Source organism: Euprymna scolopes, chromosome 29 (genome assembly GCF_053919585.1).
Source record: "Euprymna scolopes isolate OS-2025 chromosome 29, ASM5391958v1, whole genome shotgun sequence".
NCBI classification, from domain to species: domain Eukaryota; kingdom Metazoa; phylum Mollusca; class Cephalopoda; order Sepiida; family Sepiolidae; genus Euprymna; species Euprymna scolopes.
In genome coordinates this window covers 18228219-18247737 of record NC_136510.1, presented here as the reverse complement: position 1 = coordinate 18247737, position 19519 = coordinate 18228219, and the positions used below count along the sequence as shown (strand labels likewise).

Genomic DNA, 19519 nt, shown 5'->3' with positions numbered 1-19519 from the left:
TTTAGAACAGCATTACAATCTCTTTGACAGTCTAGAGGATGCCAGTTATTTTTAGCACATCAGTGTAGCACCAGAACCACGCAATTCGATTGGCCGACTCTTGTTTTGCATGGACCGATAAAGGACCTTGAGGTGTCCAAAAATTAAAAAAAAAAAAAAAGGTCAGACTTCAATACAACAAATGAAACAGATGTCTCTCTGGACGACAGTTAGTAAAAAAAAAAAAAAAAAAAAGTCGCAAAAAAAAACAAAAAAAACTTTGTTTCTAAGTCTTTACACAACGCTGAACCGATTATTTGAACAACAAAGAAATGGACATTCTTTTACTGTTAAATGTATAAAATCCTCAAAGTTTACAGATAAAAAGGATTTTTAAACTCTGAAACCAATTAATTTTTCATTTAATTTAAAGAAGAAATATCATTTTTGTTGTCTAACATTTCAGTGTTTGAACAAACCTCTAGGACGGATTATGGTCGAGTACCGAGGTACCACTGTATATATAATGTATGTATGTGTATATTTTGATGGGACATTTATATTATTTATTAAATATTTTATTTAAAAACAAGTGCTCATGGATATATTTATGCACATAAAACTATAAAATACGTTTAAATGAAATACTTAAATGAAAATAAATAAAAAATACATCCCTTCAAAGGGAGGCATAAAAACAAATGAAGGGGAGGTAATCTCTCCTCTTCACCACTTAGCTAGCAAAAATTAAGTACAAAAATAGGTAACTGTTCAAAACTGCTTATATATCGCTAAAAAAATAAATATATTTAAAAGCGATTAAAATCTTGCATGCAATCTGACAAGGTGTCATGGCTCATTGGTAAAACACTAGATTTCTGAATAGTGTAGTCGTGAGTTTGATCCTTGTTGATAGGTAATCCATGCTGATGACAAGTTATACCCAGAAACATGTGTCCATGGGCATATTTTATGCACGTAAAAAATTATATATATATATAAATTACTACTTCCATGTTGGGAAAACTGTCAGAAGTCACTTGATAAATACATGTTGAATTATTGTTGTTCATCAAACATTTATTGAAATATGAAATTAACTAAATTTAAAAAAAAAAAATTACAATACCTGTCTTCGACGGGTAACATTAATTGCCTTAACAGAACATTTGTTTCTGAATTTTTTTTAGATAAGGATTGATAATTTTGATTATTTGAACCACTCTTCTCATCTTTTGTGTTATTCTGCCAATGTAATCTCCAGCTATCTCCAGGTGTATTTTATTGAACTCTGGAATCTGCAGAGAATTTGGAATGGAACAATTTCATTTAATCCATGAGGGCTGTATGTTCACGTTCTATCAACCAGGTTGAAGATTTAATCAGTGTGGTCGATACAAAGAATACATTTGCAAATTAAAACTTCTATCGTGTCATAGCTGATGGAATAGCGCATGCTACCTCCTGTGGATTAAATAAGATCCATTTGATATTCTGTGCAGATTCCAGAGTTCAACACATTTTGAGGTTTGATAAGATGCACCTGGAGAAGGTTATGTCAGCCAAAACGTGAAAACTTTTAACGGAGTTTCAAATATTTGGCTGTTTTCTTCAGAGGAAAAACTGTTAGTAAAGGAATTTTATGTAGATTTTCTATAATACTGCCTGTTACTTGGACACCAATTAAAATTTTTTATGTAAATATTTCTATATAATCTTTCAAACATTATTTTCCTTCCAACTTAGAAGCTTTCAACTTTTGTGCTAACCAGCAATGTTATAGCAAGTCTATATGAAATAGAAAATATGCATAACCAGAACTGAAAGTGGAATGAAGCCAATCCTTCAATTAGAACCATAAAAAAAAAACACAAGTAAAGTTCATTTTTGAAAAGAACAGGTAAATTAGTTAACCTTTATGAAATCGCTCATATATCCATAAGTTTGTTTTCTAAAGCTTTTAGAAAAAGTAGGTTTTAAGGTGTCAGTGCAAGAAAAACCTAAACGTTGTGTATAAATTTGCATAATTTTAACTTCCCTCATGTGTATGTACACGTGTGTGTGTTGTATTACAATCCCCAAAAACTGGAATCCATCCACAATCATGACTTGTTTTATTTTTTTTTATTTTCAAGTTTACTTATAGACAAATATTTATATTTCTTTTTTCATAAATGCCTGACATGTTGTATTGATAGGAGATATGGTCTGGTGTATTATGCCATCAAACAACTCATCAGGGGTAAATAGATATTACAAATTTCACCAAACAGGCGAAAGTTTAAGTTACTGAACTGAAACAATTAAAGAGTTAACCTGGCAAAAAATTAATTTGTGTACCTTTTTATTACCTAACCTCAGGAGATATGGTTCAAAGTTGCAGTTAAAAAAAAAAAAATAAGTCTACAACGATCAGAGCTAAAAACATTAACTTAACATTGTTATAGTTTTATAACAATTTTGTGATTAATAATTAGTAAAATTATAATATGAGGGATGTTCCAAAAGTAATGCTTCGTATTTTTATTCTGCCCAGATGGATAGGAGGAATTACAAATTGCATTGTTATGATGACGGAACTTATGCATTTATATAGATATTATTACAAATTGCACCAAAAAAGTTAACCACTTTGTGCTAGAGGAGGGGAGGAGCATATATATATATATATATATATATATATATCTTGGAAGTTTTTAACCTTTAAAACTACAAAAAAAATTATCATTTGTTAGAAAAGTATTTAGTCAGTAAGTCATTTAATAACCTGCAATCACTGCATCAACTTGCTCTCTCGAATTCGCTATAGTACCAATGAAATTTAAGGGATCATCAGTTGTTTACCATGAAACACTGTTTCGGGGATTTAAAAACAACAGTATATTACATCATGGCTCCCTAGCAGTATTGATCAAACACCACCTCCCTTAATCTTAAGACATGTTACAAATATTAGATATAGTTTCCTATTCCTTATTAATTTATCTAAACTATTCATGTTATAAAAATAAATTTCTTACTTGTGAGATTCATCTGTTTCCAATTTCAAAATGGATATATTTTTTAATTTACCTGTCTTGTATTTATAAGATTATGATTAAGCCATTTGACTACTTACCACCCCCACTATGATTAGTATTTAGTATATTTACATTCTTATTTATTGAAAATTAAATATATATAAAGGTTAAAAATATTTATAAATATACATTTTTTTATACATTACTAATATAGTTTTGGATTTCCTTTATTAATATATTCTGGTGAATTTTATGATTTAAAAGCATCAGGATAACGAACAAATGCTTTATTTAACTGTTTAAATATTTTAGTTTTATCCCCACCTTGTTTTATCATTCTTATTACTAAGCTAGAAACTGGTGGTATAAAATCTATTAATTTTAAAGTAACGCAAACTATTCTCAAAAACTCTGACATAATGGTCCCATAAAAACAAGGCAAGTACTATCTTTATGCAGCATACACACTATTTGAAAGGGGGAAGTTTCTTTTATCAAATATTTTATAAAGAAAAATCCCATCCTCAATTTTTATATCTAAATCCAGAAATGTAGCCTGTTGTCCTCTATGTTCACAATTCAATTCTAACTCCTTTGCATATATAAGATGTTTATTTTTTTCGAATTCGTTATATATATATATATATATATATGTCATCTATAAATCTCCTACACCCATGAAAATTATGTTTTAGATATATTTTTTTTTTTGTGATGGCATATATATATATATATATATATATACTCGAGTCTATGTAAATACAGATTTGCCTAAAATGGTGCAGGATCCAATCCCATATATATATATATATATCTCCATTCTCATGATCTACTGCTTTGGAGGGTTCATTTTTATTTTATCTTTTTACTCTTGAATTTGGATATTTAGCTATGTGTGAAAGTGATATATATATATATATTCAACCAACCATAACTTTAATAGATTTTCATTTATTTTTTATTCATTATTTTTTGCAGAATGAGACAAAGCTGAAAGACTTCTTTTCTTTGAATTTGTGGTTAAATGCGAAACCAATATATGAAAGTGAATTTTTTTTTTTTTTTTTATTCTCTATAATTAAAATTTAACTTTATTTGATAGATTTTGGGGGAAGGGGGTTCATAATTTTAGCAAAAAGAAATAAAATCTTTTAAGTTTATAATAAAAAAAATTTTTTTTTTTCTTTTTCAGAATTGAGTGTTTTTTTTTTTTTTTCTGTGCCTCCTCCTTCGCCTGACGCCACTAGCAGCCACAACCATGCACTCTGTCGGCTGCGCTCAACAGCAACATCATCTTCACTTCTGCTTCATAAATGCAATGGATTCACAATTGAGATCCATCACATCTCCTTTCTTGTCTCCTCCATTCGACATTTGGATCCTTTGTATCCTCTCCCCATCCCTCTTACCTCTTGCTCCAACTTAATAAAAAAGATTGAACTTTTTTTCTTTTCTAAAAATACTTTTCTAGTTCCTGACAGTCTTTAACTTCTAATTCAACCATTTTCTTTTTTCCTCTCCCAATCTTTCTCTCTCCCTCACTTTTTTTTTTCTGCCCCCTCCTCCTCCGCTTGATAGGCTTCCCGGTCCTTCCAGTTGTGACAACAGGCATGGCTTCCTTATTAGTAAGGAATCTAATTTATTTATTTAAATATTTCTCACAAAAAATTGTCTTTGTTTTTTTTTTGTTTTTTTTTTTTTTAATTCCTATTTTTTTTTATGTCCTGTAACAATAAATGTTTAGTCATGAAAAACAGTTATTTTTGCCTTTTTTTTTTCCGCTTTGAAATTGATTAAGTATTAAATGCTCAATTTACAAAGATTTAACAGAAAATAACTTCAAAACTACAGTTACAATAACAAATGTACAGGATCATTTCTCCAGATAAGGCATGAACTCACTTGATTTAAGGAGTAACAAAAAAAAAAAAAAAAAAAACAACATCCCCATTGCATGTATATTCCAGTCAAGGGAAATGATGTTACTTTTTTGTGGGGAGTTGTTGACAGCCTCGTACATACAGTGCCGGGTATTCTCAAATGGTCACTCATCTGATACTGATGATTAGATACAATGTTGCTTTACTTAAGTGATCTAAGGAGAACCAGTGTGTCGTGATTACACTATATATCTCTACCATTATCTAAAAGGAATATTGTCTGTCCGAGTTCGTTCTCTATAGAATTGAAAAGAGATAGGCCCAAAATGAATGTTTCTGTTTAAAGCACAATTGCACCATGCTATTTGACTTTAACGTTTTAAACATAAATTCAATTTCGCTGATTTTGATGACAATAAAAAACATGGTAATATGAAACATTTGCTTGTTATTCAATTCCAGGCAATGTCAGGTTTCCTTGCTAGTATTTTTGTTAGAAAACAGATTAACAGCACATCTGAGTTGCTTTTTTTTGTCAAATTGTTCAAAGTGCGTTTTCAGTTTTGCTCTCATTTTGCAGAACTGAAAATTTTTAGAAATTTAAAAAAAAATTTTAAGTTGCTTAGATTCAATGTACAAATTTTAATATATTGCTCTTCCGAGGTACTGCTGCCAAAAATATCAAAATTCTTAAGATCTGAAAAATGACTAAGTTTGCATTTTTCTGAAATTCAAAATTGCATAAAAACTGAATAGCTTAAGCTAATGGGTTGAAATTATCAGCAAATGTTTAATTTTTAATACAAATGATTAGCAAAGAGGTTGGGGAGAATCTGACCTCCCATGAGTAGAGTACATTTAGCTGGAATGACCTTAAGTAAAAAAAAAAAATATTCTAAAATCAAATTTTGCCATATTGATTAAAAAAAAGAAAAAAGAAAAAAAAGTATAATTTGAAATACATTACAAAGTGACATTCATTTTAATGATTTGAAAAATATTTCGCTGGCAAACTTTTTTATCGAACATAATATTTAAGAGACTGCTCCAATTTATAAAACCTGCATATTCATTTTATTTCTTTAAAGAATATTTACCTAATAATTATTTTATGAAAGTTTGGATTCTTTGTTAGTGTAACGAAATTTGAAAAATGAAATATTGAATTTCAAATGAAACCAGTGATGATACCTAATGAATTTTCATATTGCAGTATTAAAATTATCAGAAAATTATAAAAAACGATAAGGTATTAAATTTGAGAAGTTTTCAAAGATAATTAGCACAAATTAAGTTTTGCTTTTAAATTAGCCAAAGATTTTCAGTTTTTCGAAAATATTTAAATATTTACCTCCCTTTTGTTAAAATTAGAAATCTACGTTTTTTATTGGGGGTTGGGAGTCTGCAAAACTCAATTTTCACTAATTGTCTTTGAAAATGCTTTTCAATAATAATTAATTTTTATACTTTTTTTTTTTTTTTTTTTTTTTTTTGTTGTAATATTTGTATATTTTCATTATTGCGACATGGCAATTCAGTAGATACCTTTTGGTTTCACTTGAAATTCAATATTTCGGACTTCCCTATAATAATGAAGAACCAAAGTTTCCTTTCTTAATGGTATTGATCTTGACAAAATATTATTTCAAAAGAAATATTAATAGTAAATTATACAAACTAATGTAAAAAAAAGTAGCTTGGAATATCCACCAAGCCTTGCTGGAAAACAATTTTACATCTTAAAATTTGTTAATGATTTCAGTGTTCGATCTAAAAACAAAGAAAAGTATTGCTCAAATCTAGGTTTAGTATTATACTAGCAATTCAGCCCGGCTTTGCTCAGCCCTATGTACTGTTCATAACTTGCCCTACGTGTGAATACACTTTATGTAAGATTTCAACTATTTAGACCCAAAATTGTCTGACTAATTTCGTAGAGATCGCGGAGGTAAATTTTTTATAAATTGGACGCCAATTTTGACCCGTTAACATTCATTATTTTGGTCTCAAATCAAAATTTAAAGTTTTATCCATCTTGGTTCGGATCCTCGGCGTGTGGTTCGGACCGGGTCTCCAGATTGACAAAAATTGGTTGGAGGTATGGTCAAAGGTGGAGGCTGCAGTCAATTCTTGGCTTCCTAGGAAACTTTCCTTAAAGGGTAGAGCTGAGGCGTGCGCCACTTACGTCTTTCCTCTCATCCTTTACCGACTGGCCGTACTTCCCCTGCCTGCACAACACCTAACAGCTCTTGTCAAACTCTTGTCCTCGCTTCTTTGCGACAGAGGAAGACACTGGGTGAGCAGACAGGTCTGTATTCAACGTCCGTGTGAGGGAGGCTTGGGAATGCCGGACTTGAAGTGTTATCAAGACGCTGAGAGGTTGGCCTTCCCGAGCCACTATATGCAAGATGACCAACTGTGGTACCCCGTGATTACTACCGCCTTCCCCGACCTCGTTCTCGACCCTTCTATCAAGAGCTGTCGCAGGGCACGGGGAGAATCTGCCTACATGAAAGAGTGCCGAGCAGCACTAAAACGACTACCAAGGTCCAGCGACCTTGTGACTGCTACCCGTAGGGAACTCCACAGGGATCTAGTGAAGGGGGCTGCCGACAACCCGCTATGTGTGCGTTTGGGTTGGCAGCAGAGTGGGATCAGCTCCGCGTCATCTGAACAATTCGGAGTTCTCTCTGACCTGGCAATTGGCTCGAAATGCACTTCCACTCAACAACGTACAATGCAGTTCTGGGTTTTTGGAGTCATCTGATTGTCCCCGTTGTGGGACAACGGCCGTAGAAACGACTGATCATGCTTTCTTCGATTGCCTCGAACTCCGCCGGTACTGGGTCGTATGTCAGAGAGGTGACGGCTCGCATCGATCCTGAGCATCCTCGCCCAATTACCGTATCCAATGTCGTGGACAATTTGAGGCCACCGGGAAAGACAAATAGTCTACGTTACGATCCTGGCGAGAATGGTGATTTGGACGTCGTGTCTGCAAGGTTGCCGGGAGGTGTTGTCTTTTTCTGATCAGGATCTGATCGCTTTCTTTAAACACCAACTACGGGTGAAGATCAGATGTGATAGAAGGCTGCATCGCGCGGCATTTGACAGAAGATGGATACAGGTAGCAAGTCTGTGTGTACGAAGAGGAGCCAAATTTGAATACGTGTTCCCCGCCTAGGTGTGGAACGCGCAGTTCCGTAAAGTAAAATTTAACAAATAGCCTCTCAGCTAGCTGAGTGTGTGTTCCATCCTTCCCTTATTAGGAAGCCTCCAAGATCCCCACCCCCTCCTTCTTGCAATTTGTTTTCACCCCCTCCTCTAAATTTTACCCATCTTGGAGAGAAAGAAATACAAACTAACCCCCATTCCTTACCCACAAAATTTTCTTTTCTCCATTCACCCCCATCTAGAGGGCATCCCCACTTAGAGACTGACCCACAGAAGCCAGGTTCATTTTACAAACCTAGTGGAACGGGCAGTCTATCAACTAGACGGGGTTGGGAGGGTCCTACTAATCACCTCCCCCCCCCCCCCCGCCCTCGACACAAATGAATTATTGTACCATTTTTATTGTTCTTTTTTGTTTTTTACACGTCAATAAAAAATGTTTTAAAAATCGGGAGTTAAGTAGGATGTCCCCCAGTATGAAAGGGTGAATGCGGTATTATGGTGAAAGATACTAGCTGGGAGAAACTTTTGATTTTGTTTAGTTCTGGAGTGACAAGGATGACAAACGACACCCACAAAGCCCCCCCTTTTGAGTTGGCCATGTGCCTAATTTTTTTTGTTCAGTGTTGATTTTCAATGTATTTTTAACATGAATAAAGGATTTAATATCTCAAAGTGTAGTATCTGTTCCGGCAAATACTGCAAGCAAAGACCATATGTGGGGGCGACCCCACATAAGACCTTGGTCAATGTAGGGGAAACCTTTCATGCCAATTGTCACTATCCTACTCCCCGGGAGTTGATCCCCATTTCCCCTTCACTCCTCACATTAAAAATCGGCCTTGTGCCTAATTTGCTCGGTGGGGGAGCAAATAAATACCTTGCCGTTTTTCTATTCTTCTTGCCCTTCGGGCCGGGATCAAAGTGTAGTATCTGTTCTGCAGATGCTGCACTTAAAATAATTTGTACCAGTCAATGGAGGGGAAACCCTCTATACTGGGACAATTATTATTTTTGGTAACCAGAGTGCCCCCTTTTTGCCTACTTTTAGGGGAGCTGGTTTTTAGCCCACATTAAAAACGGCCTTGTGCCTAATTTGCTTTGGTGGGGAAGCAAATAAATACATTAAAAATTGTTTTGAAGCATAAAAAGATTAGACAAATGAAATTGCGTTTCACTTTTTTCTTGTTTTTATTTATCAAATTAAAATGTGGACTTATGAATTACCTCCATTAATTCTAGGTCCCTTATCTCTCTTTATAATAATTAAAACTCCCAATAAAGCTTTAGGGACTGTACAAGGTATGAATAAACTTAACACTTTTTAAGGATCAATTAAATTTCAGATAACCTCAAAGCAAACAAATACGAAAAGGCTGATTTAGGTTGATATTGGTTGCTTTCACTCGCAGTTGAACTTGTAGGAAGACTGATAATGCTTAAAACTGTAGTTTTAATTAAAACTATTTTTTTTTTTTTTGTATTTATTAAAAAAAAAAAAAATAGATTGTTATATTTGAAAAAGAAACTTGCAAAGATTTTTATCTGTAAAAAAAAAAAAATTTTTATTTACATAAAGTATGTAAACAAAAAAGAAATCGCACACAATTCGAATTTTTTTTTTTTTTATTAGAACTATTTTATATTTGATTTTTCTGATTTACTTGAAGTAAAAGAGGTATATTAGGGGGTGGGGGACAAAAAACTTGTAGAGATTCTGTCCCTATTTTTTTGTCTCTCCATGAGGGTAAAGTTAGCCCAAGGTCAACTTTTAATGTAGTTTCTCTTTTTTTCTCTTTTCTTTCTTCACAAAATTTAAACTAATATTTTACAGTTTGGAAATCTAAAAAAGGAAAATTTTTTGTATCAAAATGTTTTACTAATATCTTTCTTGTCTTAAGTCAGTGAAGGAAAAAATTTTCTAGACTAAGGCTATTTTTAGTTGTCACAATTAAAAAAAAAAAAAAAAAAAAAAAAGTTTCAAACCTTTTTGCCTCCCCTCCACTAGTGCAGATTAGACACTGCTTTCAGTGTCCTTCAAGAGATTTTTTAATAGTTTGTTACCGACAATCAGCTCATTCTTGGTGTTGCAAGTGGCACTGTTTGCATTTCTCAAATGCACGCCACACATTGCAAACAGAGGAAGAAGGTGTGGGACAGATGCTGGGAGCGGTAAAGTCGCAGAAGTTCTTGGACAGCTACTTCTAGATTTCCCTGGAGATGTGAGACAGAGCGGAGTCCTGCTGCCACGAGTATAGTTTATGATTAAATGTTTTAAAAATTAGTACAAACCTGATTCTGTGCACCTTGCAGTGTCCAGTAACAGAAAATAATTTTTTTTTTTTTTTTTTTAAATGGCTACTGTTTTTATTTATATGGTGATAATCTCATGAAGTAAAGTAACAAGATTTCTCATTTAATATGTAATTGATATACTATGTTTTATAAAAAACTTGCTTTCCCTCCTCCCCCCCATCACCCAGAGATTGAGTCTACTCAGATTTTGAAGTAGTGTGCTTTGATAGCAGTGTTAAATTTAATCCTAGAAATTATTAGTTAAAAGTGAAGAATAGTTAACAATTGATTATTTAATCTGTCTCCAAATGGTGCTTGACATAATTGACAGCAACTTCATACAGCCATTTGAATTGAGTCTGAATCCTTTTTCAAAACCGGCATCATGTGCCGTTCACTGAAAACCTACATAAAGACCATCACAGTTGGAGAACACCACTTACCAAGGCGTGGAGATACGGTTTAAATGTTAGGTTGATGGTGAGACAAAACAAGATCATTAACGGAACTTGGGTAGGACTAGATTATCTGGATGAGCGACTCAATAGAAATTTATTCATATTCGGTTTGAGGAAGACCATGTTATAGTCAACCGGGAAACACACCCAGTATTGTATTCCATAGATAGACAATTTGTATGAAAATTAACAAAGATTTGCCCTGAAGGCTTTTTTCATAGTCGAATTGTGGCGGGCAAGGTGTCAAGTGTTTGGCAGCCAAGAGAATACAGCGACGTTAAGATGTGGTGCAAATTATGGCAGTAGGAAGGAGTACTGTCAATTTTTATTTTGATTACAATATTCAAGGAGTAATTAACTATATCCGAGATTTTTAAATCCAGCACATATGTTCTTTCACTTTTTCTGTCATCCATGTTCTTCAACTCTTTAATAATATACAGAAACAGCTATTTGTTGCACTTTACTGGTATTAAACACTTTTAACTCATTCGCTGCCAGCTATAGCTCTATTAAATTTATTGTCATTGCCAAGCTATTTTTCTGCAATTTCCAAAATAATAAAGTTTACAAATAATGAATATAATATGAAAAATGTATTAAATTTGTATTTATTTTTAAAAGAATTGTCACAAACAACTTTTACTAAAGGAATTGTCAGTTTTTATCAGTTTGTATATTTTTTTTGTAATAAAAATAACTCAAATCAGCTTTTATTTATAGTGAATCATTCAACTTATAACTAGGGCTGTGACAACAGCATATTCTTTTCATTGTTTTGACTCTCGAGTGTGTATCCGTTGATATCTTATGTTTTTATATAGAGTGATGTGGTTCTCAGTTGATTAACTGAGTCTGTGTCGGATATATACTCGAGAGTCAAAACAATGAAAAGAATGTTGTTGTTGTCACAGCCCTACTTATAACTTACGTGTGTATTTACGAGAAAAAATAGCATAATACATGGCAGGGACCAAATACGAAATAACTAATTTTGAGATGCCAGTTCAAGTTAAAGACAGTTATCGTACGTGCCGAGCGTGCATTGATTAATAGAAAAAGAATTTCGTTCCTACGAGTTTACTTGTAGTGGGCAAGTTAAGTAAATGGAAGGGTACGAGAATTCTCGTAGTTACCAGCGACTGTGTTAAATGATTCTGAAACGAAAGGATATAAAATATCATTTATTTCTGTATAACTAATGCCAGTAAATAATGGCATATACGAAACTGTTGGAAGGAACAAAGACTTTATTCTCGAACGTACAGAGTGAAACTCCAAGCAATGCTCAAAATAGAAGAAACAGACAACTGTAAATAACACCGTCATGATGAGTTATCTCCCTTGACCAATATGTGATCATAATTCAATACTGGTGTGACACCTTTTTGGGTTTTTTTTTTTCTTCTTTTCTCTTTTCTTAAGCTAAGGGCTCATAGAACCAATCAGAAAAGGTTAGTAACAGTTTTTTGGGTAGGATTGCTTAGCATGTCTTTGCCCATCAATGAAATGGGGCGTGTTGTGTCTGTTCCGTGGGAGGAGTTGACGGGAATTTTCTCCTGTGTCACAATAGGGGGTTGGCTGATTGGTTGACTGCTTAGTAGTAACCTCTTGTCGCTGGTTACATTGCTAAGCGTCTCCGGGATGGAGGGCTTAGTATGCAAGTTCAGGTCACTGTCTTCCTCATCATTGTCATCTGGATGTTCAAGATTAATCCTCGGGCTGTTATCTGGATGAGAAAGGACCCTGAAGCAATCCTCTTTGTGGACCTTGTATGTACTGGCTCTTAACTGGGAGCCAGCAAACTTTCGAATATACATCCACTCATCTTGCTTGGATGAAACTAAGTATCGCTCACATCCTTTATTTTTTGACTGGTCACTATGAAGCTACATGATGTCTCTTGACATTCACCTCCATACAAGGCCGACGTGAGCAGTTGGGAGCCTTAGACCACTCACTGTAAACATGGTTGGCCCTGTGCCTATGATGCTGATCTTCTATAAAATCCGTATCATTGAAGTGGATATGTTCATTAGTAAATTGGTCCCAGTGATACAAGATCTCTCTAGGGGGACAATCCGAGTGATCCAAACCTACAGTTCAACGTGCAACATGCTACAGAAAGCAAGACTGAAGAGATCTGCAAACCAGCTGGGTCCAACTTGAGCAGCTCTTACTAGACATCTTGGATGGCCTTTTCAGCAACAGGGTTATGATTGAGGTTTTTAGGGTTACCTCTCTCTATTGAGATATGATGAGTAAGCAGAAACCCATTGTTTTTGAGGGATTTGAAACTCGGGGCAGAGTCGCTTTGAAAGACAAGTTCCTGGCATTAGGTATGCCTGTGTTCATCTAAGGTCTGAGCACTCATTTTGAATTTCTTTCCATGCAGGACAGTTGGTATATGAGGGGGTTTCAAGGATCCCTTAATTATTTCCACAAGAGAAATCCTGCACTTGCAAGAAGGAGCAGATCTGACATGGATGTCTGCACTCAGGAGCATTATGGCTGACAAAATCAGTACATAAGTTCATTCTGCCCAATGGCGCAACATGTTGGATCGAAGCTTGAAAACGGCAGACAATTGACAGGAACGCCGTTAATCTGGGGCTGGTTGAGAACTGGCCTTGGCAGAGCTTTTCATAGGCCTGAACACAGGCTTTGCTATCAGAGGATAGCGGGATGATGGTCTGACTGAATCAGGTATGGACCAAAATGTTTGATCGCTATAATGTTGTCACGGTGCTTGCTTGAAGTTGGGTAGGTATTCGCCATGCTAGAAGATGTTGGAATGAACATGGATATAGCTTGGCAGATGTGTTGTGATCTACATATTTGTTGTGGTCTACATATTTGTTGTGATCTGCATATTTGTTGTGATCTGCATATTTGTTGTGATCTGCATATTTGTTGTGGTCTACATATTTGTTGTGATCTGCATATTTGTTGTGATCTACATATTTGTTGTGGTTTACAGGTGTTGTTGACAAGATGCACTCTGCCTCATACACTCCTTGTGATTATGGATAGCAGCCAAAGTTTAACTGATACTACGCGGGCTGAATCCCAACAAGGCTCAATGGCAAATTTGTCATCCTCATCATCAGTTATGGAGAGTTTCAAGTACTCGCCAGGACACACTGTGGTTTGTTTGGGTGGAACACACAAAACATGAGCACGTCTGACCAGTCTCATGTCGGGAGAAGATGTAGTAGAGCCATACCTGAATTGTGTGTCACCAATCCATATCTCAAACCTTGCGGGTCTTACTAACAGGTCATGAATGGGGCACCGCTAAGTATCTCAGTATCAAGATCCTCAATAACCAAGCCTTCAAAGAAGCACTCTCTCCAGACTGTCTGGTCTCTCCAACCACATTGAGGAAGGACGATCTATGTTCTTGTCTAGTAGACTGGGAAGATTATGTGATTTTAGCATCCAGGTGCTTGGCTTTTGAGTATCAAATCATATTCCCCATGGCACAACTCTCCACAACGATCTGTACTGGATGATAATTTGAGAATATGTCGATGCAGGAGGATTGTTTAGTTTTCACTTGTGATATTGTCATATTTTCATCCTCTATATGTAAATTGTTAATCTCAGGACAAGTGGGCTCCAAATCATCAAAGATGTGAAGGATCTGGTGAGCCTTGGTCATATATCTACAGTCTGATTCAGAAAGGTAGATGCATTTGCTCCAGAAATGATTTGTGTTGGGTCTCTTAGCCTGACTACACAGTGGACAAGTCTTCTTCGGTTGAGGCATAGTATATCGAAGTGGAGTAGTGCATATCCGGCTCACAGACACCTTATTTCTCAACTCTTCAAGTAGAGAATCCAATGTCAGGGAGATCTCGGGCTTGATTGATGCCAATATGCGTGATCTCAACTCCATCCCACAGCATTGCTTGACTAATTTAGGGAGGGCTGGATGAAGTAAGCGCAACCAAGTGAGGACTATTAGATTCTCTAATATAGAAGTGACTTCTTTGTATTCTGTGGGAACATCGTCATGTATTGGTGTTAGTGTTTAGTAGGAAGTCGTCAATGAAGGCTGCAAGTCTCTTAAATAACCCTTTTGGTTCAAGCCTTATGGAATCAAAGTCCAGGAAGTGAGAGCCACTAATCTGGAAGCCATAATGTTGTCTTATGGTTTGACAAACATTTGTTAATGACATTGAATTGTTAACAAAGGCGCTCCGTGATATTTGCCACCTGTCCCAACATAATCTCCACAATATGATTTTTTTTGATAGCAGTGAGTCTGTTGACATCAGGTACTTCCATATCATCATTTGTGAAGCCCGGTGTGGATGAGTGCGTGACTTCTTTTCCCAGTTTGTCTCGAGGAATGGGGCATAGTTGCTATCAAGAGACAGACAATATACAAGGTTATTTCGCCATGCCTCAAAGGAAGAGATAGTTTCATTATTTCTCGGACACCACTGCTTAAGGGCACATGCAGACATACTGAGATATACTTTCAAAACTGGTAGATACAGATAAGACGCTTTGATAGTCCAGTCTTATCATGATAACCCCTTCAGGCAGTCACCCAATTAGTTGATGAGTAATATACTCCTTATTTAAAGAAAAAAAATTTTTTTTTTTTTTCTTTTTTTTTTTTACTCCTTCGGAATAGAAAATGAGGGTATATCACATAAAACGGTTAAATTTACCTTTAACGGTCCTGGTGATATTCTACTACTTTCGACTTCTAGAGATTCCTGCACTTGCAAGCTTAGTCTTAAAAATCGATGGATTCCAATTATGAATTGGTGAACACTCCATATCCTATAGTTTGAAGGAATGAAGAGATTTTATTCTAAAGCGTACAAAACAAAACTCCAAACAAAACTGGAAAACTAAATACAAATGGAAGAGGCAGATGACAACTGTAAATAACACCGCCATGCTGAGTAATCTCCCTTGATCAATATGTGGTCATAATTCAATACCGGCATAAAATAAGAATAATAGTACAAATAATCCAAATACAAAGTTAATTATTAACAGTATTACATATAAAACAAGGATTTTCAAATGACTAAACATATAGAAATTTTGTTCACCTATCGCAAATTTTAAATGAAAAAATACAGTATGAAATTTGTCTCATTTCGTAATATCGGAAATCGGAACTACTTTTTGAAACCGAGAATATTGCATTGATAGTAAATAATAATAATAAAAAAAGGAATGACATGATTATAAATCAAAGCCAATAGCTTTCAGTTTGAGGTTTTACCCACTAACCAAGGCGTTGTTCGCTGTGCAGAGGGAGACAATTCTCTTTAACTAAGAGATTCGTTCATTTTTTTTATCTCATAATTTAGGACTCTCAATGCGACGATATTTTTAGTTAAATCAAAACATTAAAAAAAAGAAAGCAGAAACGATTTTTTTTTAATGTAACAAAGTTAATAACATTAATAATACAAAATGTAGTCTGTACGCAACTATTAAGAGAAAACCAACAATATTTCCATTCAATGAAAACATATTTAAAATTGTTTTAAAGCATAAAGAGGGTGAAAGATTATTAGGGCTCTCCAAAATTCACCTAACTAACTCCTCTTTATGTAACTTAATTTAATATTATCAATATAACTTTTGTACGTTGATTGAGATTGTCGGACTGACTTCCTCATCTTGGTTGTTATTGTCCCAACGTTTCGGCCGTTTTGCCCTCCGGCCTTCGTCAGGTGAACGGTTTGTTAGGAGTCTCGAACCCAACCCTTTATTATTATTACGGGGGTAGGTATGACATGATTATAAATCAAAGCCAATAGCTTTCAGTTTGAGGTTTTACCCACTAACCAAGGCGTTGTTCGTTGTTGCTGATTCTCTGTTTTTCAAGGTTACTTTTTCACTGCCTTCGTTCAGGATTGAACTCAGCACCTTTGGGTAACTGTAAACTTTGATACAACGTCTAGGACAACTCGGCCATATGTCACTAGGACAATTCTTAGTTGGTTTTTGTTAATTTTAAACCTATGTTGTTATTCAAGGTTTTCTCTCTCATATCCAAATTGCATTCAGCTCTATGCTTGGTTTGCTCAGTAGGTTGTTATGTCCAAGCATGTGAGCTGTTTCTTTAAGTTTTCTCACTTTCCAGTGGGTCTCTCTGTTTATTATTTTTACTTCATCCCATAGGGGGCGATGATCCCCCCTCTCCATCCAGACATACCCGATTTTTCCGTCTCCCCTTTAGTTACCGCTTTTCGGTGTTCTTCCACCCTTACTTTGAGGGGGCGGCATGTTTCACCCTTGTAAACCTTTCTGCAACTGCATGGGATGGAGTATATGCAGTTTTTGGTCATGTTCTCATCCATGCGGGGCTTCACTCGTACCAGGTGTCATCTGAGTGTTGACTCGCTTTTGAATACCGTCCTGATGTTGTAGGGGGCACATATTCTCTGAATCTTTTCGGAGATGCCTCGTATGTATGGTAGGCAGACCGTTGGAGGTTTTTGGGTTTCATTCTCCTCTCTTATACTATTAACACGTCTGGTGGATAGTATACTATCGGGGTAGTTGTTACGACGGAGGGTATTCTTCAACCTGACCATTTCTTGGTGGTATGTAATGGTGTCGCTACTTATTGTCTCTGCTCGATGTTGTAAGCAGCGTGCGATTCCATGTTTGATACTGTATGGGTGATGGGAGTTGAAGTTTAGGTATTGTCCGGTGAAGGTAGGCTTGCGATATACAGATGTCTTAAACCCATGCTCTGTGCGTGATATGAGTATATCAAGGAAGGCCAGTTGGTTATCTTTTTCTTTCTCCATTGTGAACTGTATCGAAAAAAAAATACAAACAATTACTAACTTTTGTACATTTAACAGAAGAAGGGCAAAATAAACGAGTAATAATTAAAAAAAAAAAAAATTCATCATACGAGAATAATGAAAATGCAAGACGAAAATTGTGTTTACATAATTGACGGTTTAAAATAACGTTCACATGTAGTAAGCATTCCGGGCATGAAAACATACCCGTGTTTAATAAATCTAGCAAAAATCAACTAATGGTCAGATTTTCAATACTTATCCATTTTAGAATGAAATTACATATAAAATGCACTTTCCGTAAAACATATGAGGGGGAATATTTTTTTAGTATGTGCTCCCCAGCCCCATATTTATTTTTCAAAATTTGACCAAAATATATTTAAATTGATCGAAATTTCTATTTATTATGAAACATAAGAGTTCAAATAAGAAAAAATATTTATTTTTTAAAAGTTTGAATACTCGTATTGAACAAAAACTTAAATTAAAGTTGCAATTAAAAAATTGATATAAATTTAATATTATTATGTTTTTTAATGGCATTTTAAAAACACTAAAAACATATCCAGTTAGGTAGAAAAGTAACTTATCTTGCCTTTGATAACATTTATTTGTTATATATTTGTTTTTTGACAACTTTTTCGAATCTATGTGTACAGTCTCACAGCCCACTTGGGAATGCTGATCATGTAGTGATAATAGTTAAAATCACCCTAAACTCTAGAGCCAAAATGGAAGAGCCATTGCTCAAAACAACGAGATATTATAAAAAGGCCGACTGAGAAGCCATCAGGGATCTCATCAGAGATGCCCCATGGTGAAGTATCTGTTCACTTCCTGCTGAATAGTGCGCAAATGAGACCACTAAATGGTTCAAAACAGCAATTGAAACACATGTCCCCACGCGGAAATTTTATAGCAAGCCCCACTCTCCTCAATGGTTTACTTCCACATGTGCAGCTGCCATCGCGCAAAGGCAGCACGTGTACCACAGATTTAACCAACATAAATCCAATTCAAATAAACAGAAGTATATAGAAGCCAGAAGTAACTGTAAGAAAGAAATAGCGACAGCTAAGAGAGAATTTACTGAAACCACCAAAAAACGCATCGAAGCTCAGAAATTAGGAACCCATGACTTCTGAAAAATCTATAACAGTGTAGTAAATAATGGGCAATCAACAATTCCCCCACTATCCAACAATCATGAAGTTGTTTGCTCAGCAACCGAGAAGGCTAACATGCTTGCCAGTCGGTTTGCCTCCAACGCCACACTAGACCCTGCTAACCACCCTCTTCCAGACTTTCCTTTGTGGACAGACGCCACACTTGTCGATCTGAAAATCACCCCTTCACAAGTGCATGCCATTATAAAATATCTTGACACTGCAAAAGCATGTGGACCTGATCTCATCCCGGCTGTGCTATTAAAAAAGTGCTCCGCCAAAGTAGCTCCAATCCTCTCCAAACTTTACAACAAATGCCTTAATGAATCTTGCTTTCCTGCCTGCTGGAAATCTGCTTCTGTGGTACCAGTTTTCAAGAATTCTGGCAAAAGAACTGACCCAGCAAATTACCGCCCCATTAGCCTCCTCCCACTTTTTGCCAAAATATTTGAGTCCATAATTAACCAAGCTCTAGTCCATCACCTTACAGATGCTTCACTTCTTACCGACCAACAATATGGATTTAGGCAAGCCCGTTCCACAGCAGACATTCTAACTGACAAAGCAGGGGAGGGTAGAGCGGTAGCTCTAGAGATATCTAAGATTTTTGACAGGGTATGACACGAAGTTCTTTTCAGGAAAATCAGATCATATGGTATCACTAGAAAAATACTTAACATAATTAAATCCTTCTTAGATAAGAGAAAAATCCAGGTTATCCTCGATGGCCATACATCTAAACAATAT

The 19519-nt window shown here is 35.4% G+C and overlaps 2 protein-coding genes across 2 annotated transcripts in view; one reads left to right on the top strand and one right to left on the bottom strand.

Moving 5' to 3' along the window:
• The window catches only part of LOC145252525 (guanine nucleotide-binding protein G(I)/G(S)/G(O) subunit gamma-7-like), a 45595-nt gene extending 40842 nt beyond the window's left edge, over positions 1–4753 (top strand). The window contains exon 3 of the mRNA XM_080112072.1: positions 4192–4753. The gene's annotated coding sequence lies outside the window, so the exon portion shown is untranslated. The remainder of the gene's footprint in view (positions 1–4191) is intronic.
• Positions 4754–11637: 6884 nt separating this feature from the next.
• The window catches only part of LOC145252520 (uncharacterized), a 76640-nt gene continuing 68758 nt past the window's right edge, over positions 11638–19519 (bottom strand). The window contains exon 2 of the mRNA XM_080112067.1: positions 11638–17609. Within this exon, the coding sequence (XP_079968193.1) occupies positions 17172–17609 (438 nt within the window). The 3' untranslated portion in view covers positions 11638–17171. The remainder of the gene's footprint in view (positions 17610–19519) is intronic.